The sequence below is a fragment of the Semicossyphus pulcher genome, unplaced genomic scaffold, assembly GCF_022749685.1.
Source record: "Semicossyphus pulcher isolate SPU_LCO1_2020_fin unplaced genomic scaffold, fSemPul1.0.p SCAF_15, whole genome shotgun sequence".
NCBI lineage: Eukaryota > Metazoa > Chordata > Actinopteri > Labriformes > Labridae > Semicossyphus > Semicossyphus pulcher.
The window spans coordinates 20,573,706-20,600,293 of record NW_027211659.1 but is presented as its reverse complement, the minus strand read 5'-3'; the positions used below and the strand labels follow the sequence as shown (position 1 = coordinate 20,600,293).

Here is a 26,588-nt window from a genome sequence, read left to right as displayed (position 1 = left end):
AAAATACCGACAGTACGACAGTCACTTGAATAGGTGAGAGAAGTTTGTTAGCCACGGCGTTACCATGGCAACAAGCAATCGTTTGTTTAAGTCTGCTTCCGCATAGCAATTAGGGCAGCCGAGGAGGGACATATTCTTCTGGCGCATGCTAAAAGTAAGAATATGATTCACGAGTTAAAATCAAAATCCGTGAGTGTGTAAGCTATTTTGTTATTAGGGCTGTTTTATGTAAACTGGTGTGTAACCATGTTTGTATTATATTCTTTTGAGCAGTTTACTATCTTTACTTAGAGCTCTTATTTTGAAAGAGAAAGGAAGGGAAGGTGTTGTGGGTTCGGTAGAAGCGGTGTAAACTGTTATGGACTTCTCTGAATAAAAAGTGAAGTTCTCGCGACGGAGTCTCCTTGGTTTATTGTTTTGTAGTTCTAACAAGTCTAGGCGCCTTCATAAACCCTCGGTTTCAAGTGTATAAATAGAAGAGTGTGTTATTTCCAATAGCGCCAAAGATACTCAACCACCTTACAAACAGGTATTAACACATGCCAACCTATGTTAGGAAAAATCTGTTCTTTCCTTTCGACTGGAAATCACACACATCATCATTTATTTTCAATCTCAACAAACATTATTCATCTTTCTTTTAATCACTTTCTTTTAAATCGAAATATATTAATTTCTATAATATTAAATTATTTCTACAACATAAGAAGTCACAAAATACAGAGACACTGTCATATTAGCAGTAAATTTTGAAAACCATACAGTTCATACAACCATTTCTTTCTGCTTGTGTGTGTGTGTGTGTGTGTGTGTGTGTGTGTGTGTGTGTGTGTGTGCATATGTGTACAAAAAAAACATGCAGCTTCAAGTATATAATATAAAACAAAGAGCTGAATATTGTACAAAAAATAATCAATGGTCATATAGTCAAAAACGTATCACAATAGCCATTTCTTATCTTACAAATACAGTATGAGGTTGTCACTTTTTAGTATTTGTGGAACATTTGATGAGCAATTGTAACAGACAGGGATGCAGTGATAACATTTCAACACAACACTCTTTACTTCATGAATATCCAAGTGGATTTTTCTTTAACTTCATCCACTGCTTTCTATGGAAGTGCTATTAACCCCAATGCATGCCACTAAGCACACATACATTCACAGATAAATCAATTTATTGCAGAGGACAGGACAGGAGCACAGGCTTTCAATTTTTGTAAAATAACAAATCCTTTTATCCTGAAGTCAAAACTGATTTGTTAATATTAGTTGTCATCTCTAACCAATGTGTACACCTTGATATTTTCTGGCTAATTTGGAAACTCCTCATAGAAATATTGTACTGTAGGTTGGGCTGAATCTCTTCATGTCACCATGTTTTTGCACCTTATTGGGAGTAGTAGTATAACAAGAGTATTAAATAAACAAAGACATACAATGTAAACATGCTGAACAATACAACTATGGGAAAACCCCACTTCTTGTTCCCGGTCCTCCCTCCTCCTGTTCCTCCTCTGAGTAAGAGCTGTAGTTCACTGCTCCTCCTCCGGCATGCCGCATGAAGACTACAGGGCCTAAAGAACCTCCCCTCAGCACATCTATCTCCTCTTTTTCATCCTCATCCTGCCCATCTATATCCTCTTCATCTTCCAAACTCGAGCTGTGTGAGTCATTCTGAGGCTTGTGTACATCATTTCCAGTTCTTTCTGTGTCAGTCAGGGAGGAGTTCAGAGTAACTTGTTCCTTGGCTTTGCGACTTCTCTTCCACTTCATACGTCTGTTCTGGAACCAAATCTTAACCTGGTGAAAAACAACAGGAATCATGACATTAAAGTGTGTAGAAAAGGCACGTTGGATGGGATTCTACCAAATAGCGTGTTTGCATTCTCTTAACGGTTTTGTTGATGGGTTAAAAAATCAGCCACCATTCCCCGGTCCAAAATAAAGTTGGTGTAAATAGCACTTTGGTCTATAAAACAGTTATTTAACCATACTCATACAGATTTTTAACACTAAACCTCTGTGGCCATGCAAAAGGAAACACAAAAGCAGCAATGAAACTATTTCAGTGAAGGGTACTTAGCATTCTGAAATGAATGAAATCTAATTTGTTACAGAGACAATGACAGCATTGCATATGTCATTTAACTATCATTAAATCATGTATCACAAATCAGGTGAGTCAGTCAGGTGAAATTATATGAAGCTTGTGAAACCTTGTATTCCAATTTTTTTACCCAAGCATATTTCTTTTAATTTATGACTATAAGGCCATCATTTAAGTGTCTACAGATCAAGTCATGCTGGAAAAAATTATGTAATGTAATGGTTGAAAAAAATGCTTTTTATGGACGAAAGAGTCAGTAATGGAGTAACAGAATTGTGCCGATATTGACTGTGAGGATGGATGTTACTGTTGTACACTGTTGTAGTTCATTGTTTAGTGAAGATTTCTTAATCAGCAGTAAAACATATTTCTTTGTGTTATTTTGCAATATATATTCTAAATGTCAACAAATTAAAATGCAATACATAACTTTCTGTACTTTTAAGCAATTGTAGGCTCCAAAATATTTTTCTGACCGTTGCCTCTACAGGCTTCCATTACCTCTCATTGTGCTACAACAAGGCCCTACAGCATTATCCTGCACTTTACTAGAGACTGAAAGAAGCAAAAATGGAATACACTCACGCACTTAAAAAAAGTAGCCTACCATGTAATAAAATTGTTCAGTATAGGCTACAATTCATCCTACAGCCTCTGACTCTCACCTGCGTCTCAGTCAGCATGAGTGAAGTGGCCACCTCAAAGCGTTTAGGCCGGGACAGGTACTTGTTCAGCTTGAACTGGTTCTCTAATTGCAGCAGCTGCTGGCTGGTGAACGCTGTCCTGGGCCTCCGACACTTCCCCAACAAACCTGCCTGGGCTGAAAGGGGACAACAAAGGGTAAGAGACACAGAAGAGTTAAAAAACATATATTTTTTGTTAAAATCAATCTTAAAATTATTTTTCACCTCCACTTTAGTTTCCATATAATTGTTTGGATTCCACTGGTCTACCTGTCTTCCTGCTTGTATATCTTGTTTTCTCACTGTCCCTTAACATTTATTGCCTTGATGTGAGGTCGTGGTGAGAGGATATTACTTTGAAGGGGTAATAAAGTATCACAGAGGGCCATTACCTTAATGAAAACACGGTGAATGTTATCAGTTGATTAATTAGTAGGTTTATTCATGGTGTTACCTTAACCGTAAATGTTGCATTATATTTACGAGATATATTGTCCTAAAGCATTGTAAAGCATCTCAATGTCATGGTCCTTTCCAAACCAATACCAACACACAGGGGTCGGAGGCTCTTAAAATATAAAAACACCATAAATACTGACGTTAATTTGGCCTGAAACTTTTTCAAATAAATGTTCAATTAAAGGGAAAATATGTATGCCTAAAGTCTATATTTATTTTGGTCAGGTATAAGCTGGAGAAGTTGCTTTCCTCAAGGTCTGTCAGTAGTTTAGCCAATGACAAAGGCCTATATGCATTGATGTATTTTTAAATACATGAGATAAAAAAGTGAACAAGAAAAATGGCTTTAACAAAATGTTAAATGTTTATATATATTATATATGTATGTTACTGTATAGGTTTGATGATTAATTCATTTACATACAAAGTGTGCTTTAAACTCTTAGGCTGCTCTAAAACAAAGTTTATTTAACTTTTACAACATTCATGCCATTCTTATCAGCTATTTCAGAGGTGAATAAACATTGTGGTTCATTTCTTATCCTAAAATATATGAAGTAGTAATGGTAAAGTGTATAACTATCGTACATGACAAAGGGAGACCCGCTCACCTCCATACTCTCCCACTCTGGGCATCATCATTCCGGCTCTGATCCAGGGCTCCAGCGGGTGCGCCGCGGCCACCTTCAGCTGCTCCGGGTACGGATGGACCAGTTGCGTGAAGCCTGGGTATATGAAGGCGTGGTGCTGGCCTCCGAGGGCCGCCAGAGGATACATGGACCCCGGGTGTACTCCGAGGAGACCCCCTTGGTGCAGAGCAGCAAATCCTGACTGGGATAAGTTGACGAGCTGAGATTTGGATAAGAGTCCTGGATGAGCTGGAGAGGAGTTTGTATGGTTTGGGTGAGGGGAGGGAGTCTCTGAGCCGCGGGGTGACATGGAAGTGCCGCCGGGGCTCCTGCTGTAGTACAGCCCCGGGGACGCACCGTCGCTGTCCGTCCTCTGTTCCACGCCGTGCGCCAGGAGCGCATCAATGCGAAAGTTGTTAGCTTTGTCCACGGTGGCGGTCATTCTGTACTACGATTTCTTCACTTTTTTTTTTAACTTAAACTTAAAAGGAAAACCTCTGTCATGAACTATAAATTGATCTCCAATTTCAGAACACACTGCACAAGCTTTTTACCTGAACAGAAAATGCTATATTGTCACTTCTCTTCCCCGGAGAAATGTCTTCTTTCTGATCTACTCCACTTAAGTCCCGTGCGTAAAAGCCACTTCACTCACTCCGACAATGGGCGGAAAAATTACTCACACCCAATAACGCTATAAACTTTGCTCTGTTGTGATTGGCCAGAGCCCAACAGCTCAGGGGCAGGGTATACTCTTTCTTCCAAAGGGTTAATGACATTCATGCACTGCTGCAGCAGCTGTGGGCCTATTTGTTGAATCCTTGACAAATAACATAATTCAAAATATAATAAAACATATTAATACTTTAACTGATTCTTAAACACTCACAGTCTACTCTTATAAGAATTTAAAATAAATATAAAAAAAAACAATATAATTCTTTCTTTCTTTTTTCTTTCTTTATTTGTTTCTGTCTTTCTTCCACTTTCGGTTCTGTCTTTATTTGTTTCTTTCCTTAGTTCTTTCTTTATCCTTGTCTTTCTTTCGTTCTTTCTTTCTTTTTCTTCCTGTCTGTTAATTGTCTGGCCATTTGACCTCACACATTGCTTCTCTGTCTCAGGTGTGACTGAGGTGTAACTTTCTCACATACCGTCTTGCACACACATAGCCTATTGTGTATTAACAAGCACAACAGACACACATATACGCACACTTGATAACTATATTGCCTTAATTACTGTAATCTCACTTTAGGGAGAAGAAGTAATTCATCATTTTATAACTAACTCTTCATTAAATTTTATAACCTGCTCAGGTTGACAGAAACCAGACTGCTCTTATCAGCGGTTGCAGCTATGATTATCAGTTTTCACCACACCATGGAGCAGATAAAGGGGCAGTAAAGTGACAGAAAGCAAACTCATTTTCTCTCCCTGCAGACCAAAGATACACAGACAAATATGGACAGGTGACACAGAGTCCTGCTGTAGTTGTCTGGCATTTATTAAGTACAGAAAGTAGTCAGATTGATCCATATAGTTGCAAATAACTTCGGGAAACTGTCCCACCAGGAAGAGCTTTGCTACAGACATCTTCCTTTCAAGCTAAGCTGATTCCTACCTGTCCAGGAAAAACCTCAATGTAAGGCTTCAGGTGGACCTATGAAGTTCCAAATTCATCCAAACTGCATTTAAGTAGACTTTAAGCAGTGGTAACTTCCTGCAACCGGTTTCTGCATGACTGATAAGAGACGGTCAGAGGCCTGGGAAAACAAACTGAACTCACGTCAAAGACAAACACCAACACCTGCTGAACAACCCAACATATAAACTAAACGGCTTATGGATGCACCTGTGTGTGCCAGCATGGGTGCATGTGCCCATCAAGCACAATTATTATTTGATAGCTTTTAGACACGTTTTCGGTGTCCAAGTTGCAGAATAGTAATAGATTTTTTTAACAACTGTTATGGCATGATTGTCGGGGCAGCAGTGTCAGACTTCCTTATTTGACTCATACACAGATGAACAAAGAGGTTTTGAAGTTCTCTGTTTAGAGGCATCACAAAGAAGACATAAGTTACTCATTTACAAGTCCCATAATCAATCATTTATAAAAATCATAGTTACAGGCATAGTCGAATAGACCATTGTCAACAGGTAGACCATAGTATGTCTAGGAGCAGAGTCATAAGAAATTGCTGCAGAAAGGGAACAACTTATAACCTATAAAATACTACATTCCCCTATTAATTACAAAAAAATGCATTGGTTGATTGTGATAAGGCCTTTTTTCTACTGCTCTCCATAGTCAGACAGTCATACAGGTCACGGAAAGGTGTGAAGCACAGGAATAAAACTGAGGTTGTAAAGGGCAGCTGTAAAATAATTAGTACTCTGTGATCTTGTCTACATCAAGCGGAAAACAAAGGATATGTCTCACCATTTAATAAAGGCCGACAACGATCTGACGATGATATCCTGGCACAAATATCACGTCGTTTGAGATAAGGTAGATATAAAAAAAACACCGCGATTGAAAATTCACACCACTGAGAGATATTATGTTTGGTAATATAATGTAATTGTGATTTATGGTCGTTAGATTGCCTTGTTAATAACCCCTAACAAGAGTGTCTTTGTGTTCATATAAGCCATGCACATAGCTTTTATTAATTTACAATAGATTGCAGTCAACTTGATACTTTGTACAGTAATCTACTCTGCCATGAATATGTAACCACCAGGTGTGTGAGTTTTACAACAGTTTTCCAGTTTGGGATCAATAACGTCCACCTGCCTGCCTGCCTGTCTATTGTCTGACAAATAGGGATCCGAAAGTTGCAATCCAGCGTCTTCATTTAAGTCTTTCTGTGTCAAAAAAGCACGTTGTAGATTTCAGGATAGAATTAAATCTCATAGATCAGAATTTCATATAAAAATGTCGTACATGGATCTAATTACATTTAAATGTGTGATTTAAGGTTGACTTAAACCAGATCACATGAAGAGTCGACAGCTGAGTATGCAGATGCTGTTACTCTTCTAAGCTAGGTATGTTAGCTTAAGCAGAAGTTTAGCAAGCATCCATTTTGTTAAAAAAGGTTATATGGGGGAAACTAAATCGCCACATGGTTAATGGACTGTACTTATATAGCGCTTTTCTAGTCTTGCGACCACTCAAAGCTCAACCTTCTGACTGAGAGACAACCGACTCTGAGCCACAGACGTACCTATCAAAGTGAATATTCTTAAATTGCAGATAACAGTTAGGGGAAAGACTGATATAGGTTAGGCTTTGGGGACGGCTAGCTGTTAGTTAGCTACTATAGTCATGATATTGTTTTGTTTCTAATGCTGTCTAGCTGGGTGCTCTCTGTTGCAGAAGGTAGTAAGCTTGAAGGCCGCTTCTCGGATACCAAACCAGAGTGCAGCTGCTGCAGCTTGGACACCAATACCAGGCATAATGTCTTTTTCATAATCATTTTACAGTGACAAGTATTTGAGTTTTGGTTTACTAGTTCTATACTCTGGGGGGGAAAAGTTATTTGGATTTAATGTAATTTACAATAATCTTGAAAGTGTGTTCACTTTAGGATACAATGGGCTATTGCCTTGTTCTTCTTCCATTGACTATCTTTGAGAAGAGGCACCCTGGGAGGCACATCTCTGCCATCATGAACATTTTGCATTACAGTCATTGTTTTACAGAAGGGTGTGAATTTCCTAACTGTGTTACAGCCATCTTATACACAGACCGGAGAGCGGTCTTACACATAAACACACACACACACACACACACACACACACACACACACACACATATAGAGAAGCTCACAATGAAGACTGCAGAGTCAAAATAGACAAGCCCAGGTCTGGCACACACAGCTCCTCTTCACCCTTAGCTGTAAAAGAACCATTCATGTCTCTTCTATTCATACACAAATGTAGAAGAGGTTAACCCAGTGGGCGATTCTGTCAGACCTCTATAGTTAAGAGGCAGAAAGGTTACACCATTCTGGCAGGGTGCACAGGGATATGAGAGAAGCTAAATGAAACTGATTTAATTTCACTGGTGAGGTCACAAGCGCTTGTTTTGCACTATATATGAACTGCTGCAGCAATGTGCCTAAAAATGCCCTTATATTTTTAATAAAATACATTTTTCTCTGCATTCTTTTGTGCAAAAAAATATGATAACAATACAACACTTGTTCTTAATGAAAGATATCAATTTCAGCAGGATATATTAAAATGTAATAGATTAATTTGCAATAATGTTTTAATGTTTTGTAAATTAGCAGTATAGTAGAGACTTTAGGGACCGTCAATGGCAGACATAAGTGACGCAGATTAATAAGATCAGTGCATTAGTGAAGTAAAATATGACTACGTATCCCAGGAGACATTCAGGCTAATAGAAAATCCACCCAAAATCCCCAACAGATAGGGTATAATAAAGCCTGTTGTTCTCCTGCTGTCTGTGTCCTATTGTGGTTTCTAGTCTAATATCTGCTTTTAGTTTCTGTTGTTGTATCTATTGTCATGCCCCAGTTTTGTCCTGATTGGCCTAATAGACCGCGGGGGAATAGAACACTTCCTGGTTGAGCAGGGGTGGGTGTTCAGGGTTGCAAGGTTCAACCTAGTTTAAAATGAGTTGATTAATGATGGCCGTCACAACTGCGACTGGGCCATAATGAGGAGGACAAGTGGGAGGAGCGGAGGAGGAGAAGAGGAGGGAAAGGAGGTGAGGCAGGGGGAGGAGAGCTTAGATTGGATGATTATAAGTTAGCACAGTAAACAGTGAGATGGCAGTACAATGAGATGAGGCTTCACGGCAGAAGTGGAGGGGGAGACAGATAGCTAATTAGTCCTGAACGGAGGTGTGTGAATGAGAGGAGGAGACGGACACACGTAGAGCTGGTTAACACACAAAGACAGGGGCTGTGACGGGCTGGCTGCAGAGAGTGGTTAAACATCTGTTGCCCTGTAGGACACCCAGACTGCGGCGCAGGGTCAGGTTCCCAAAATACTCATTACCCAAACATGCTCTTCCTCTAACACAGTTTACATGATGGCTGTAAACTAGTTTAAACCATTCTTAAAATGTGACTTCCCTGTAAAAGATTTGATTGTGGAAAACATTTTCTAGTTCATGACTTCTGTGGATGAAGATCTATCCTTTTATCCTTTAGGTTTTTGGTGGACAATTCCACTTCTAATGCTGGTGTTTCAATCATGTATAGTTTTCTTTATCAGAGAGCTGATTTAGTTGGAAATATACTGTATATTTTATAGAAAGAACAAACATTTTAAAAGGCAACTTTATCATTTTCAATATTTTGGGTGCCATCATAATTAAAGGAATATCTCCTTTTTCACGATACACAAAGCAATAAGTAAGCAGACTCACAACACTTACGCACACTGTGGCGAGGCAACAAACATCAACTGTTTGTTTATAGAGAAAATAATTGCTCTTGCACGCAGTTCATAGAAACCAAAATGATCTAAACTTCAAAAAAAGATACAAGCAAATATTTATTACCTTTTTGTTTTGACCAGCTGTTGAAGGGCACAATATGGATATTGGTGCAAGTCAACCAAGTGAGATTAGTCATTAAAGAAATTACATTATAGAGCTTTGTTAGCCTACTGTAATAATTAATTTGGGTCGGTGTTTGTGCAGGAAGAAAAGTCAGGATATCAGGTAAGCTATCACAAACCTTCCTGTGGGTTAGCTGTATAGGGATCATGAACACATTTCTTGGAAATACACTCAACCTGTTAAGACATTTCACTCAGAAACACAAATCGACCTCATTGTGGGGCGTATATTCAATAGGCTTCACCCTCTGGAGACTGGGAATTTCTGTAACAGTTTTCATGGCAATTCATCCAACATTTCCTGAGTTATTTCAGTTTTGACTACAGTGACAACATTGCCATCCATGTCTGCAAGTAAAATTCCAACAATGGAAGGATGGAAGATGTAGCTGAGGGAATTATGCCGCAGGGACACATACAAAAACACTCCGCGCTAGAGTTAAAAATACATTTGAACACATTTTCTCTAGAGTCTTCAGACTATAACATCTCCTATCCTCATCAGCTGCTCCCTGTGTGCATGTTTTTCTTTGACTACTCCTCCTGCTTGTGAGTCCTCATCATTCTCTCCATCCTGTCAGAGAGGAGACAGTTCAATTAGCCTTGTGTTCCAGGGACACTCCCACAAATCCATGTTTGTGGGGTTTAATCAGATTGGGTGTGTGTGCATCATATGTGTGTGTAGGGGTTAGGGTTAGGTGATGAAGGAAGCACATAATTCTTTGTCACTGCCGTGTCACCTCTCCTCTCCTGCTTATCATTTCTCATTTTCTATTCTCATTGTTCCTAAAGAATGCAGATGAAAAACACCTGGAGGGAGAAGTTTGCAGCTCCAGAAATTCAGGTTACATGTCACAAGTCACTGCATTGTACTTTGTGGAAATGTTTCCACGGTTTCTAAGTAAGAGGATACTGGAATGGCATGCATGGTGATTTATGGCTTGAAAGCAATTTGGATAAAAGAGGCAATGAGCCCTGTAGGTGACACGTGTCCTCCACAATGACATTTTTTTCCCCCTCAATTTTATCTTTAAGACATTTGGTTTCCCATAATGCTCTTGTCTTGTTAAGCCAGAAAATTGAGCATGCTGCTTCTTATTAAGATGAAGCATGGGTTACAAAATATAGAATAGCTGAAATCCATTAAGCAAATGATGTATGTGAACAATTAGCTCTCCTTGTTTGGCTTCTCCCAACAGTGGCCCTCTGTTAGTAATAAACTGTTAATTGAAACACCACATTAAAAAAAAAAATCTGAACTATCCCTTTAATTTGGTTTAAATTGAGGAAACACACAATAATACACTTTTAAATCTCTTGTGTGCAAATGCATGTGCCTGTGCACAGCAGTGTTCGATACACTGAGTTCTCGTATGCAGGAGAGGTGTTGTGTTTGAGGCTATCCAGGGGTTAACAGGGGGATTAGGTTTGCTTTAATTGGTCGTTTCAACAGAGGCAGGACTGACAGGCTTGGAGGAGTGGCTGTCACTGCTTGATGTATGTCGTCCCACACCGAAGAGGAGATTTCATTTCCCTAATTGCCCCCTCCTCGCCCTTGCTTTACACCTTCTCTGGTGGTTGTTTTGCTCTTCCTCCTGCCAGTATCTGCTCTGTTGCTACCCTTCCTGTGCCTTCAGCCCAGATGTTGTTGTCTAATAGCAGTCTGAACAATTTAATCAGTTACATCATATGAAATGAATAACCAGGTGTTGAAGCAATTAGCATCATTAGAGCCCATATGAACTACTTGATGATGAATGATTATTCTCAATATTACCTGTGAGCAGCCTCCGGACCAATTTTGAAACCCATCAGCCATGCTGACAACGATTAAACCTCTGGGGGTAATGGGCAGTATTTCTGTTTTTTGGATGAAGCAAGCAGATTTCTGCCTATCTGACAACAGAAATGTAGGTCAGGACTTCTATGTGCTGATGACTAATACAGTTTCATACCAACGTGAGGCACAATTATGTTGCTGGATTATAGGGAATCATCCAGGACTGCATATTTAAATGCATTTCTTTTTGGTTAATGACAAGCTAAATTGTCATCAGATGATAGCAGATGGGTTCTGGGATTGCATCTCTGCCAGTCTCTTTTGTTTCTTACAATCCTCACGTGGACACATTTTCCATCGAACAACCAAAGCTTGCCCAAACATGGTTGGTCAATAGTACTCAGACTTAATGGGAAACTGAACACTTCCCATTCTAAAAATCTTCTCCCTCAACAATAAATTCTTCAAATGCTGTGTTACAAATGAAATATCAGGGGCCTCTGGACTAATGTGAAAAGAGGATAGGTAGGCTGAGGTCTGGTCATAACTAAATATAATGATGGCAAGAAGACGCTGATAGGAGAGGTATAATTAACGGCACCACGGCCCACATGAGACGACAGTTTTCTAAATTGACAGCTCTGGGATGGTGGGCAGAGATAGACACCCTCACACACATGCTGGCTCAGTTGCCTGTGCTCCTGCCTAATGTCTGTAAATGAGCACCAAACGATGTGTGTGCAGCTATTTGCTTATCCATATCAGCTCCACAGCTGCCTATGTTCACACGTACAATCAGACATACACAGTTACTCTAACACACACACACACACACACAACCATTTTGTTGGCGCAACGAGGAATGAGCATAAAGATAGTGATGATTTATTACTTAACTTGCTCTACAGCAGAAAAACATCTGTTTACTCACCTGTGTTCCTTCTTTTCTAAAAAGTAGAAAAGCAAACTTCTTTACAGGAAGAGGGATAGAAGATATTTTACAAGCATAATTAAGTGCAAGTGCCAAAGTGTCTCCAAAACTAATGATTTAATTTAATAATAAAAACTACTAATGTAAGTAGTCCCATTAGCCCCAGTGCTTAATGTTAAGCGCTAATTAGAAAATATTGGCAAACAAATATTAACACGATGAGATGATAAATATGGTAAACATTATAGCTGCTAAACAGCTTGTTAGCCTAATCATTGTAAGTATGCTGTGATAGCATCTAAGAACAAAGCACTGTCATGCCAAAGTACTGCAGACTCACACAGCTAACTAGCTTTTAGTCTTGTAAGATATAAACAGAGAAAATCAAAGGACACAAACACAGTTAACAATATGATTTAAAACTTGTAGCAACCAAACTTTAGTTCATATCTCTTTAAATTTGTATGCCTGTGCGTAGGCGACAGCCAATGTTTGCCAGTAGTCCATCTGTCCATTCTGTCTGCGGTATAAAAAGAATGCTCGGGGGGATGTATCTTTAAATTTGGCACAAACATCCACTTTGACTCAAGGATGAGCTTATACATTTTGGTAGTCAAGGGTCAAAGGTCAAGGGCGCTTAGGTCTTTAAAAATGGCCATAACTCAACAATTAATGTAATTTCACACAAATTTCTGATAGAATAAAATTATAAAGCAAGGTCAAAGGTCAACTTCACCGTGACATCATAATGTCCTGGGAGAACACTTTTCTAGCCATTATTCCAGTCCTGTTCTTATGAACATGACATCACAGGAATGCTTAGAGAAAACTTTAAAATTTGGCAAAAGTCCACTAAAGGAGGAACAGATTATATTTTAGCGGTGAGAGGTCAAAGGTCAAGTTCCTGTTCATGAGAACAATGCCATCCACTATTGATTCGTGGGCAATGTCCAATCACTCTACCCTTTGAACAACTGTTTGCACTGCTGTTGGGACTATAGGGTCCACTGCACAGAATGCCCTGTTGTTTTGCTCTGAGAATGATGCATTCTTTTAAATCATTTCAAATACAAATTTATCTCATGTCCCTGCCAAAGTTAAACTTTTATTCTGTAGGAAACACTAATGGATATACACGATTACTCAACTGGTTGGTGAAGCCATACAATCGTGTCAATTCCAGTTTCCCTTTGTGATAAAAAAAACTCACAGAATCCGAGATTAATTTTCTTTTCTTCTTCTTTTTTTTTTAAGTTGAGCTGCTTTGTGTAAGTGTCTTAAAAGTTAACCAGAAGCTAAAGTCAGGTTGTGTTTTTTTGGCAGGCAATAAAAAGGAAAATGTGTAAAAATAATTTCAGATGCCAAATACATTTTAGAAAAACAAATCAGTTTAATTAAGATAAACCTCTGTAACAAATCTGATTATTAGTTTAGATTATTAGTAAAACTTTTGTTTGATTATAATTTCACATTTTTACATAGGAGATGACTTCATTTATCACCACTTCCTTCCTTGTTGAGCTATCCACAGATGGTGCAGCAGAAGCCCCGTTTCACCCTCAATCCTCAACTCCCCTCCTCCCTCCATTCTCCCCTATTGACGTGATAATGGCTACAAATTGATGAAGCCATTGAGTGGGCCGGTGACATGAGGGTGAGTGGGGACACAAACTCTCCACCACCCAGTAACACTCATTAATCAGACTTCTTCCAGCCCCTGCCCCTCCCTCCAGACTGTGACGCACTGCCAGGGGCAGTAATGTAACACTCAGCATGCCTGTCCCCATCCACGGGGGCCCCTCCCTGTCGGCCTTCATTTCTACCTCATTTCATTGTGTTCATGTCTACAACAATGACCAAAGAGCAGATAGTATTAGTAAGAAAGAAGAAAAGGATGCTTTGAGAAAATTGGGTTAAGATTTTATAAATGTTATTATTAAACCTTCACAGTACATAAGAAGTGCACAAAAAATGGCAAAACTAGACATGCACCTCTTTATTCCTGTATGAAAGATAGCATACACTAAATGAATTTCCTACACATGACAGATAGTGTGTTTCAGGTCTTGAGGAGGGTTTCATGTAAATCCCAGTATAGATTTATGCCAGGGTAAATCAGCAGGCTCGTGGTCAATATGTTGACATCTACATCCTAAACCTGTTCACTCAGTAATGAAATCAGCCTTGATGCTGTGACAACTCAATACACTCTATACGGTTAACTGACTCCCAGCAACACATAGAGGATGTGTTTGTGACAAATCATTGTCTCAGGAAAAAACTCAATTTGGGAGCACATTTCTTTTTTTTTTTTTTTAAATAGACAATGAATACCTCCTATTATTGTGGACTTGGCATCATTGCAAACCAGAGTGCTAAAACAATTCTCTACAATTTGCATCAGAGATGGTAAGAGAGAACAGTCATGTGTCCCTGGGGACAGACACAATATGACTGTATCTCAAAATGCAGAAAGGAGGTGACTTTTAATATTTCATCTCTAATAATATGAAACATTAAATTAATGGCAGAGTGGAAGAAAGGTTGGGAGAAGGAGAAAAGTGGGAGGAGCGGTCAGATGTTGAATTTAGAGATTCATTAGTTCCCACTGAACTTTGATCTTATTGACTCTAGATGGCAGTAAATTCTAGATCTGTAAAACCCACGGTATTATTCCAGGGACATAAAAATCGCACTTCCTGTGTTAATATAATTTGGTATATTAGGCTCTCCCAGCAGTGCAAACTGCAGTCACAATTAACATAATTGTAGTTGAACATTTACACTGTGCAGTGTAGAGGAGGCAATGATGTCAAGCCAGCAGGTAGTCCTCTTTAACAAGTAGTCCATTAAGTTAGAAGGGAAACAGGTCAAACACGCAGACTTAAAAGTCTCTTCTTATTCATTCATGTGGATATGAGATGTTGCATTAAAGACTGATGCTTTGCTTTTGAGCTCTTTGAGAAGATCAAGTGACAAAAGCAAGATAGTAACAGATACTAACTTCACACTAAATGGTTAAAAAAATAGCTTTAGAAGTTATGAGAGACTCTTTGAAATGAAGAATGGATTCTAACAATCAAGAAAAAATTGAATCAATACCAGTCAGACCGTTTAAGCTGAAATTAATTATTTTGAGTTGCTCTAAAAGCATTTTTCTGCTATTCATGGTATTTTTAGAGACCAAAGTGTGCAAAACTAAACACATCAGCACTGATTTTAACAAAAAAAGAGCCACCCATGCCCTCAAGACTTCACAAAGCTGACATTAAAAATAACAGACAGCAACCAGCCCAATCAGTCATACCTGGAAGGGTTCCATGCTACAAGGTTGCAGGAAAACAGCACATTATTAGAGACAACAGTCCTCCAGGCCAGCTTTATCTTTACTTCTTACAACAGATAAGCCCAATCACAGCACACATCTCTCAAAGACAGCTTGTATCCCCAGGCATTGATTGTTAAACTGTCAGGGACGAGTAGCTCCTGTGTTCTTTTCTACACATTAATTACCACCACAACTATTTTAGTCCGGCTTTGCCTTTGTTTTGATTAAATTTTGATTTGATTGCAATATCATGTAGGGCCATAAATCTTTCCTAATATTAAATATATTGATGAAATTGATGAAAACAGACAAAGACAGAGAATTCACTTGTGGTTAATCAATGTCCACTCTTCCACCTTACTACACAGGGGTGATTTGCAGGTCTGTCTACAGTAGTAACCTAAGCACGAACCAGCATCCTTTTGTACCGTTAATCCGTACCTGAAGTAACTCACATTCTTTTTATTTATTGTCTTATAGCCGGGAGCACTGCACAGTCCACTGCAGCTGATAAGATTTTGGACAGGATATGAAATCCCCTCAGGAGAGTTCCCAAACTCTTCCAGTTGTTTGCACGCTCTCCGTCCAGGAGGAGATGATGACCACTAAATCAAAAAATCCTTGAAATAACATGAAATATTGAAATGATACCGTTTACCAGCTTACAACAGCCTACAGATGCTTCATTTATAGCCCATACATTTTGCTTAACATTTAGAATACAGTCAGCTGAGTCAGTTTTTGATTTACAACACTTATTTAATACAAGCATCACTAAAGTAACTGCTCTGCATATGTTGCTCATTCTGCAGATCTTTAGGGTCAACTGTGGTCAGCTTCTTTTCACGCACAATTGGAGTAACTGTGATTGTTTATGTCAGGTCATAATTTTCATGCAGGAAATAAGTGATATATATCAGTAAAAAGCCATCTTAGAGGTCAACCTTACCACTATATGTCCTCGACTAGCTTTATTTTTTTTGACTGTATTGTCACCAGTAGTCCATGGGATGGCACCAAAGACTTCATAATCTCACAGCAGAAGCAATGTGAGCCGACCTATTTCCCCCCACTTTGTGAAGTTTTACCTTGTTATCACCTTTTGAGTTAATATTATGGTAACCAAATGAACTAAACTGTGAATTTCAAGTGGCTTTAGGTTTGATAAATGTTTTTTATAATTAAATAAAATGTATTAAAATTGATTAAATGACAAAACCCCTAATTTTGCTGTGGATTGTCTAATGTAACAACAAGCATCTTGTGTATATATATATCCACAATCCTCATCTCTTACCCTGTTGAGCAGATTTGATGCACTGCTGCATCACTGTTAGAATGTCACAGACTTTACAGGGGATGGGATTGTGTGTTGTACAGTTCCTTCGCACTCCCACTGAGGGTTGAACATCCACTGGGAGGCTGGGGCTCCTCCTTCCTTTCCCAGCCTGCAGAGTGGTGGGAACCGGGTACTGGGCAACCCAAAATGGTCTGCTATTTTTACCACGCTGTGCTCAATCTGAGGGCTGCTCCCTCGAGACCTGTTGTCGGCAGCTCTCCCCAAGCCGCGGAATTTAACCCTAGGAGCTCTCCCCAGAGGTGATGGAAAACATCTGGCCAGCTGCTTGACAAGGCCTGGTTGTCCAGACCCAATGCTACTAAACCCCGTAAGACTTTTCCGTCCTGGCAAACCCCCCTGTTAATACTGCTGATAAACAGCAACCAAGAACCCTGACAGGAATGGAAGATTTAATACTCTGATGCACTGGCTGTTGATTTTGACTACTGCATATATGATTTCGGGTTAGACGTGTCATTCACTGGTAGGTGTGGATAATGCTGGATAATCAACACAACAGACAAAAACAATACAAAGTGCCACAGAGTCCCAGAATAACATTCATTTATTACTGACTTTTATTTAATTTAAAAAAGATTACTTGTAAATGGTACACTGAGTTCTATTAAAACATTTCTATGTTCTGTCTCTCAGCACAGGTCGACATTAGGCACACAAGAATGCAGACATCATTTTGCAGATCTAGCCGTTCAAATACAAAACAGAGAAGAGAGAGAGGAGGAGGGGGAGAAAGATGTCACCTTAGCAAAAGTGCATTGAAACTATGCAGTGCCAAGGAAGAGAATACATCAAAACTTGCTTTCAGCTCAATCGTTCCCTTGCATGGGACAGCAACAACTACCTCTAAAGTCCCTGTGTCGTGTGTGACATTGAAAACATACAAAAGCAACCTACAAACCGGATTGCAACTTTGGCTGTGATATTCTCCTGCAGTCAACAGAGAAAGATCTGATTGACTTAAAACTCAATAGTACAAAACCCACAACCATTACGTCCAGATAAAGGTTATTAAAGTAAACATACCTGAAAATATACCACTCTGTTGCTCCTTTTAAAAATCAAATTTGGCTTGTGTGTAAATGTACGTGTTTTCTTTGACTACAAAGTTGCAAAAGCTGTAACTGGTCGACTACTTCAGATACATCATGAATTTATGGTCATGTGAGTGTAATATTTGGTCTTTCCTCTTGAAACTTACACATCGGAGTGGGTCAAGCACTACAATAACTCAAGCTGCAGTGGCAAGAACAGCTATTTCACAAACACAGCAATTAAAGTTAAGATACTAGAGAGAGCCTTTGTCCATGCCAGGGCTTCAGCCTATAGAGCCTATGTACAGCGTACGGTACAGTGAGGGCGACTGCTATGGGTTCTCACTACTGTTTTTGTTGGAAAGAGAACAATCGAAACAAAGCATTTTATTTATTGCACACAAAAAGAAAGATTAACATCGCTTTTTAACTTTCTACCAAGGAAAGCTTTAAATCTAGTGAAGACTTCAGGAAGATGCGGGTACCTTCGCCTCTTCTGATTGGGTACTTCTCCCTTCCAATTAAATGTCTCCACTGCCTTTTTAAGTATCTTTGACTCAAACATGACATTCTATCTAATAAGGATATTAATTCATTTGCAGATGAAATAAAGCTTAGAAATAATCACAAATGTCACTGTGCTTGTAGAGGAAAAGTTGATCACATGTGCAGTGCTGTCAAAACTTACAAGAAATTGCCACCACATGTTAACAAGCTTCCCTACTAAAAAAATGTTTGGCAATGTGTTGCAAATAATAGTCATAAAACAGGGTCAATCACCTACATTGTTTTCTATGTTCATATTGATGCACTGACATGTGACACGTCGTAGGACCTGTTCAATGGCACATAGGAATTGCGGATACAAAAGTGGTTTAACAATTATCTAGCAAATTACATTTGACTTCTTAACTTCCCCACTTATATATAGAAAATAATACAACATACAATCAAATTCATTTTCAGGTCATCCTCTTTTGGTTACACTGAGGTAAAAACAAGTGCAGTATGTCAGTTCTTCAGAGAAACTAAATCTGTCAAGCCGAGCCCAAAAGTTCCCGCTTCACCTCAAGTTTTGAGCAATCTGCTTAGAGACAGAGAGAGCTGCTTAAAAATGGATGAGTCAAGGCCAGTTGAGGCTGGCACTTGTCACATAGTTCTTATAATGACTTTTTCTCTGAAGACCAATTCAACTTACAGGCAGAACAATCATTATCAAAGTCACTGCTGGCATACAGAAGTCTCTTGTGCTCCACCAAAATTTGTTTTCCATCCATCTTCAACTCTTTACCCAAGTTTTACAAAACACCAGTGAAACATTTTACCAAATTTCTGTGGCATGCAACCCAGATATGGGCTTTCTCTGCCAAAAAAGTGGCACATTACATTAGGTTACAGCTATAGAGGTGCCATAGTAAATCTGAAAGGAAGAGACTGAAGGAATAACGACAACACTACAAGCCAAATAACTGCACTGTCACTTTTGGGCTCAGGGTGGGCGCTGGTGTGATGGTTTCTTGAGACGAGAGGTTTCGGAGTGGGTGGTGGTTCCATGTGTAATCGCCCACCTATCTGAGCACTCAGGAGCAGCTCGAGCGAGGGAGCTTCACTATGCTGAAGCAGGAACAGACACCTCCAGCAGGCGGTTGTTCTTGCGCTTGCAGGATGCAATGTTGCCGTTCTTTAGGGCTGCCTGGATGAACTTCACGCATACTTTGTCCTGCTTGAACTGCACAAGAAATCTGTGGAAGAGAATTACCAGAAGGATCATTAAACCTCATCCAAGTTGGAGAGGAATCAAATCTATTGACAAGATGAACAGAATTTACTCTTACTCGTCTGAGATGTCAACGTTGATTTGCTCCATGTCTGCAGCCGTGGCCCCGACGCGGTGTAGTTTGGTGATGATCTCAATCAGATGTTCACTGCTAAGTAAGAAGTCTCCTTTGATGGCTGAGGCCGACCCCTAAAGCACAAAAACACAATGAAATCTGCATTAAAAAATCAAGTCCCTCTGTAGTCGTATGCTTTGGTGCAATCTCGGATCCCATCGGCTATAGTCTGACAACAATATAGCCTCTGGGCACAACGGTGAACAGGCCGGGATGTGTAGCTGGCGGTTAGCGGTAAATGACTTCCAGTCAAGACTTCCTTTTCTGCGTGCTGCATTGTGTACAGAAAAAAAGTAACCCTTTTTCTTGTGATTTACTTTAATTAACAGGTCTTTGCAGAAATTTCAACATCATGATGCAGATCTGTAGAAGGTAAGAATGAAGCTTTGTCAGGTCTGTCCTCAAGAGGACAAGAAAACTACTTTTAAAATGCCCGTTTGTTGAATGGAGGTCGGATCGATCATTTCTGATGCATTCAAGGAAGTTGAAAATCTGAACGCTGAACAGCATTCATGAAACAGTGTCAATGGAATTTATCTCAAGTTGAATTTTGGATCTAGAACAGATTGTTGGCTGAACTTGCTGCAGGTGTCTGTTAACAGAGATTTATAAGAAGCTAAATCGTTGTCAGATAGCCGCTGATGGGACTTGGGATGTCATTACAGTGCATTACGTTCCGCCTGCTTTTGCTCTCCACACAAACAGTTTTTCCTGCATACGCTGCAGCCTGCTGTTATGTGATTGGTCAATATTACTCGGACTACAACCGTAGTACAAACGGAAAGCAGAACACAGATTGCAAGAGATTCGACATTTCTATGTAGCTTTGGTGTGATAAAAATAAAACAATCCGTTTTAGACACCAATTTGACCACAGTCTGTTTAAGCTGTATAAAACAACAAATAAAGATTTCACACATATTTATGTGGGCTGTTTTGGCTGATTTTGAGGTTCCTATCATATGTAGTTTTATAATATTGTAAATAATCGTGTTATAGTTATATAGTTATAGTGCCAATAACTCCTTATTGTTACCACAACATGGGGAGGGGGTATAAAATTCCTTCATGATCTTTGATATTTGCCATGCCGTGGTGGAGGGTAAGAAATATAAGCTTCTCCTGGTGCTCTGTGTGCTCTCTCTTTATGCGCTCTCTCAATTCAAATTGACCTCTTTGCAAAGTTTTCTCCCCTGAGGCTTTGTCACAGCTCTTTAACACTGAAATTACATAGAATAGGAAGTGTCTGAGTCTGAGGATAATGTTGAGGAGAGGAGTTTCAGCCTCTGATGAGAATAATTGTTGTCTCTCCAGCTGATTCTGTTCTTTCTTCAAGAGTGGACACTTTATCTTCCAAGAATGGAAAGTTATTATGGCCCCTTGTTACAACCTCACCAAAGGCACTCATGTAACACCCCTAATCTCAATGGAAAAAACAGGATAGGCTGAGTGCTGCTAATGTCCTTTTGGCAACTGTGAGTAACTTAAGGTTTGAGATTTTGGTGCCCCCTGTGGACAAAGCCGTACCTCTTATCTCGTTGCTGATTTTGTCCTGTATGTACTTAAAAGGGCCAGTTTGCAGATTTTCAACCTCAGTCATTATCATTATCATTATCATGCTATTATGGGGAGCTAATGCCATTATGGTAGAAAAAAAAAATGCAATTTCGCTCTGCTAGCTTTGCCTTTTGAGGCACAGCTTCTCCAATGGGCCCTGGAAAACCTCTGCCAAACGTAAAACGCGTTATCTGGCGGAGGCCAGGGAGCCTGCCTCTGATGACATGTCTCGTTCAAAATCGTCAGGTTTGGAATGTAGACTTCAGACCCAAAGATTTTTTTGACGTTCCACCAGTATTTTCTCTTCGTATTTCGGATTCTGTACCGCTCTGAGCCATTGCCTGCAGCAATCAATGTCCTTGACTTGAAAATGGTATTTCACTCCAGCGTCTCTTGCTGGGCCGTTCCTTTTAGAGAGAGGGGCGCAATGCACGCTGAGTGTTGTAGGAATGTAGAACGGCCAAATTCATGTGCACAGCTATGGCACCAATTTTAAATACTATTGCTTCTATCTATTACAGAGACACCAGCTTTGACAAACAAATTGCTCCTTTAAGTGATGGATTTAACAAAAAGTCTCATCCTGCTTTATTTAACAGTTATATGTATCGCTCACTTTAAATCTGATCTGTTTGCTTTTGTAGGTCATGTAGAGTAATCAGAATTAATTTCAGTCTGTTTCATAAGCAATAAAAAACTTCTACAGACCAGAGAATAACTGTATTATAACGGCCCCAACACATCACACCACAACAGGTCTCCCTTACCTCTTTGAGTCTGAGAGCAAAGAAGCCGTCACTCTGTGTGCTGACTGACACGCTGCTGAGGTCCGGCAGAGGAACACTGGCCTTCACCTGGCCCGTCTTCTGATCAGCCAGGACCACACTCTTCTTAGTCAGCAGGAAGATCCGAGGTGTTAGCTGCAGATCAGAAAATAAACTATTGATCGTCGCTGACATTCTAATGTTGTGCTACAGGTCAACTTTATAGCAGAAGCAAATGCACAGAACAAAGTACAGTTCTTTAAGCGTCTCTCTGACCTTGAAAATGGGACAGGGTTTAGAAAAAGAACTTCAATGTGCAGCCTGTCCAAACATGTCTGCTATCAGCTGGAACTAAAGTAATGCTAGTTGTTAAAGTGTCAAAAAACAGTTGTTGCACAGCTAAGTGAAATAGCCTTCAAACAAACCTAATAGTTTTGTGCTCCACTAGGCCCGTGTGGATCTGGAGCAAATGTCTAAACAGCAGATGCCATTTAAGAGCTTTTCCACAAACTAAATAAAATGTTACTCTGCTGTAGGGTGAGTGATCTTTCTCACCTTGCCATTGGCCCGGTTAATCTTGTTGACCACATCTGCCAGCAGAACCTTCTCATCCACAGCGCTGTTGAGCTTCTGATATTTAGGGTTCTTGCTGATCTCCAGGTAGTCTCCTTTAAAGGGCTGGCTCACGCTGAGTCAAAACACACACATTCATAATGCAGAACACTTAAGAGGACATCACCACACTGTGTTAACTGTGTTTAATTAAAAGATTCACTAATCTGCTCATTAATCAAACAGCAGGTCACTACATATTCAGTTGATATACCTTAAACCTATAATAAGAGGATTCTGCTGGTACCTGCTCGGGTAGAGAGTCTTTTTATCCTTGAAGATCTCACTCGCCTCCAGCTTCTCCTCATATACTGCCTTCTTCTCCTCTGTGAACTGGTTCCTGTATTTCTTGCACTGGGGACACAAACACATGGATAAAAGAAGTTTAAAAAGGGGGTTGACATTGATGAATATGAATTATTTTGTATTGCCTCTTCAATATTTATTTAGTGTGTTCTAGGGATCTTGTGATGCATTGTTTATCCCTTTCTCTGTATGTATTTCTTCAACACTGACAGGGTCATTGCCTCAGGTGATAGTGTTTCTACTGCCTGTTGCCTGTGGCTCGGTTATTAAGATTTTGGTTTGTATTCTGAATTTAATGCTCGACTTAAGTCAATGACCATAATGCTTTCTTCATTCTCCTTGGCTCTATTTACAAGGTGTGCATTATACTATATCCACCTTTTCCAATATAAATCATGAAAAAAACACATAAATGAAAAAACAGTGGATGGGACAGCATGAAGGGAGGGGCTCAGGTTATTTGGGACCAACCCTCCACAGATGGAAGATTCTCCTCAGCTGTGTGTGGACTCCATCCAGAAATAGGTACGGTCTGCTCGGCCAGTTCTTGTCTATGGGGGACATGGAGGGCATGGTGCTCTTCAGGCCCAGGAAATACTTTTGCATCTGGAAAAATTGACATCAATGAGAACTGTATTGAAAGGGAAAATATAGACTCAAAAACATACCCTTAACACTTTGGCTCTCAGCGAGAGCACACTTCTTTCAGTTTCTGCAGATTTATTCAAGTAAAGATTTGAGCGAATATTCGAGTCCAACTCACGATTCTCTGGATGGTGAAGTCATAGATTTTCTTGCCAGCATTTGCCCTGAAGAATTTCCTGTACTCTCTACGGACCTTTTAGAACAACAACAACAACAAAAACACTGTCAATCACTTACTGCCACACATTAGCTTGAAGTGAAGCAGGAAATAAAAGGAAAACAGTGGTAGGGGGATGACGGTAAACAAAAGCAGCACAATACAACAACAGACGTTTGGTTAGTGACAAACAATGAACACCTGGAACAGACAACTCCAAGCTGTTGGGTTTCATTCAAATTATTATGATTGCAGAATTAGTGTCTGAAAAGTCAATGATGGTTATGACAAATGACCTTCATGTTGACATTAATTGCACCAAATTTAGTTGTGAACAGGTGCATTATGCAATGTGTGGTGCAGGGTGGTTCAATTATCCTGATGAAAAGATTAACACTGCAATGAATGACCTGAGTGACAACAGTTATTCTTTTGAAATCAGACGGACGCGCTACAGATAATCACCAGAAATTAGGACATGAACACACACCTAAGGACAAAGAAAAACAAGTGAAAGAAATACTGCTGGATACACAAAACACTGATGCTTTATATGGGGTTAGTTGCAAGGGTGTAGAAGAAGCAGACAGAGAGAGACGTTCAGAAAAGTACAAATTAGATCGAGAGACAGACAGCCTGTCTGTCTCTGATATGTCAGTCAGGCTTGGTTAGTTTAAATCTGCAGCATTAAAAACCAAAAAGAGGAAAGATGAAGCTGTCGCTCAATAGTTATCTTAAAAGTATCTATTACAGGAGGAAGCTGAACTTTAAATTGATGTACTTTTCACACCTTTGCTCACTTTTTCCACTCATGCAAATTGTTGAAAATTTAACTATTGATGGCGGAGGGTTATTTTTAGTAACCAGGGCCTGGTTTTATTGTTGTATTACTTTAAATGCCTCAAATGAAATTCTATTTATCTTTTATATAAAAACATCTGCATGGCTACAACTATTGGGTAAATATTTTGTCTCTTGATTCAGGTGAACCACTCTGATAAGAATAGATCCCAGTAATTATGTTAAATACGTTTCTCTGGGCCACAGAGAGGATGCAAGGGCAAAATGTTGAAGGACAAAAAGTCCTGCAAGTCCAGCAAGGACTGTGCTGCAAAGGGAATTGGGATTTCTCTAACGGTTGGGGGAAAAAAAGTTGCCTGTGATATAATTATTCCAGAGAGGAAAAAATGATTTGTGCTCCAGTAATCTTTGTAGATGTGGTGGTGTAGCACACATTGTTTTTCTAAGTAATTATCTGTTCATTTAGCATAAAATCTAATGTTTTTACTGTTTTCCTGATGATGGGAATTGTAACACAAGTTAATAAGTGTAATTAGTCATGTTCCAACGTTCCACACCTCTGGGATGTTTGTGTAGAAAGCTGCACACATATTTCAAAACAATGCCATAATGAATAAAGCATGATCTGAGTGAAGTTAAAGACTGGTTTCCTGTAGAAGCGTGCACAAACTTAATGGTTTAGGAGAATGAGGAGGGGAGGGGTTAATGAGAAGGTGGACTTGGTGATGGCTTCGCCTTGGGGCTGGTAGGTACCTTGAGTCCCTGCCAGTAGGCCCAAATCACAGCGACAGCATGCTTACGCCGGGCTTCTTCCTTCAGTCTTCTCAGCTCCCTGCGAGCCTGTTTGGGGAGCCGGCAGGAAGAGGCAAAGAGCGGGAACAAATGAAGCAAGAGAAGATTAGAGGAAGAAGAGGGAGATACCATTTTGCCTGAGGTCAGCAAACTTCAAATACACACGCACACACTCAAACACAAGCCATGTGTGACCATCAAGAGACTGTAATAGTACAGTTCTACTGCTCCACAAACCAACATAGCATTGTGGGGAATTTGAACATGAACTTCTGGAATAAAAACGGACTTTTTAGTGAAACTTTTTAGTGAAAGTTTAAGTGTTAACAGGAGAAAAGCAAAAGTCACAACTCTGGCAGCAGTCACCTCAATGGATCCAAACAATTGCATCTAAAAAGACAAACGATGAAATGAGTAAACATGCAGTAACTACTCTGGAAACAGGAAGTCATGCAAACAGCAGGCAGCATGCACTGGTGAGGCATGGACCTTGGTGGAGGACGCTGAAAATACACCTTAAAAATGACCTCTCATTCTCTAATATGTGGGTGTGTGAATTTATCCTTCTTGGAATTATGTTGCCCGTCTCAGCTTGAGTCACTTACTATACAAAATGACATTATGACCTGGCATACAGAGCTGTAATGACAGGCAGTAAATGCCTGTCACTTCAGCATTCAGGGGGATGCGTGTAAATGTAGGAGGTTGTGTGATATAACGCCTCATATCAGAAACTACATGAATGGAAAGGGTTAAGAAGCAGGATGGATTGTTGAGATTTTCCCTTTTTTGAGTGGGGGTGTCGATGGAGGCGGCAAGACACATACAGTCACGGCAAGACAAGTCGACAGGCTGCCCAAATACCTTGGTGCCCTGCCAGCCGGCCCAAATGACCGATACGGCATGTTTATTCCTTGCCTCCTCCTTCAGCTGACGCAGCTCTCTCCGGGCCTGATAAAAAGCGGTGGCAGTTGCGGAGGTGGTTATTTTCAGTGACAGGCAAAACTTAATTGCCCCAAGAGGGGGTACTGAGTAGGTGTGGAATAATCATTATGATGAAACATTGACGAAAGACAACATGGAACGCCAAGAGATGGGACAACGTGTGGTAAGACTCATGCGGGCTGCTTTTAGTCGGTGCT

At 39.9% G+C, this 26,588-nt stretch overlaps 2 protein-coding genes across 3 annotated transcripts in view; both read right to left on the bottom strand.

Annotated features, from left to right (window-relative positions):
• Window positions 1-1,466: 1,466 nt before the first annotated feature.
• On the bottom strand, window positions 1,467-4,325 carry LOC138592883 (motor neuron and pancreas homeobox protein 1-like). The gene is made up of 3 exons (XM_069663777.1): window positions 3,848-4,325; window positions 2,778-2,932; window positions 1,467-1,805 (listed from the first exon to the last, which is right to left on the bottom strand). The coding sequence occupies exons 1-3, from the start codon at window positions 4,323-4,325 to the stop codon at window positions 1,467-1,469; spliced, it is 972 nt and encodes a 323-aa protein (XP_069519878.1).
• Window positions 4,326-17,415: 13,090 nt separating this feature from the next.
• Window positions 17,416-26,588, bottom strand: part of myo1b (myosin IB) — a 66,534-nt gene continuing 57,361 nt past the window's right edge. Inside the window, exons 24-32 of one of the 2 annotated variants that reach the window (XM_069662794.1) lie at window positions 26,311-26,397; window positions 25,408-25,494; window positions 23,815-23,889; window positions 23,523-23,657; window positions 22,993-23,099; window positions 22,689-22,821; window positions 22,137-22,289; window positions 19,756-19,886; window positions 17,416-19,662 (exon numbers count right to left, since the gene is read on the bottom strand). In XM_069662794.1, the coding sequence (XP_069518895.1) occupies window positions 19,530-19,662; window positions 19,756-19,886; window positions 22,137-22,289; window positions 22,689-22,821; window positions 22,993-23,099; window positions 23,523-23,657; window positions 23,815-23,889; window positions 25,408-25,494; window positions 26,311-26,397 (1,041 nt within the window). In that variant the 3' untranslated portion in view covers window positions 17,416-19,529. The remainder of the gene's footprint in view (window positions 19,663-19,755; window positions 19,887-22,136; window positions 22,290-22,688; window positions 22,822-22,992; window positions 23,100-23,522; window positions 23,658-23,814; window positions 23,890-25,407; window positions 25,495-26,310; window positions 26,398-26,588) is intronic. The other variant, XM_069662795.1, reaches the window with a different exon arrangement.

Bases quoted from the DNA above. Each gene is read 5' to 3' on its own strand.
- LOC138592883 (XM_069663777.1), bottom strand. From the start codon at position 4,325: ATGACCGCCACCGTGGACAAAGCTAACAACTTTCGCATTGATGCGCTC. The intron at 2,933-3,847 runs GTCATGTACGAT...GTCCCCTTTCAG, and splicing joins AGGTGAGCGGGTCTCCCTTT to CCCAGGCAGGTTTGTTGGGG. The intron at 1,806-2,777 runs GTGAGAGTCAGA...GTTTTTCACCAG, and splicing joins TCATGCTGACTGAGACGCAG to GTTAAGATTTGGTTCCAGAA.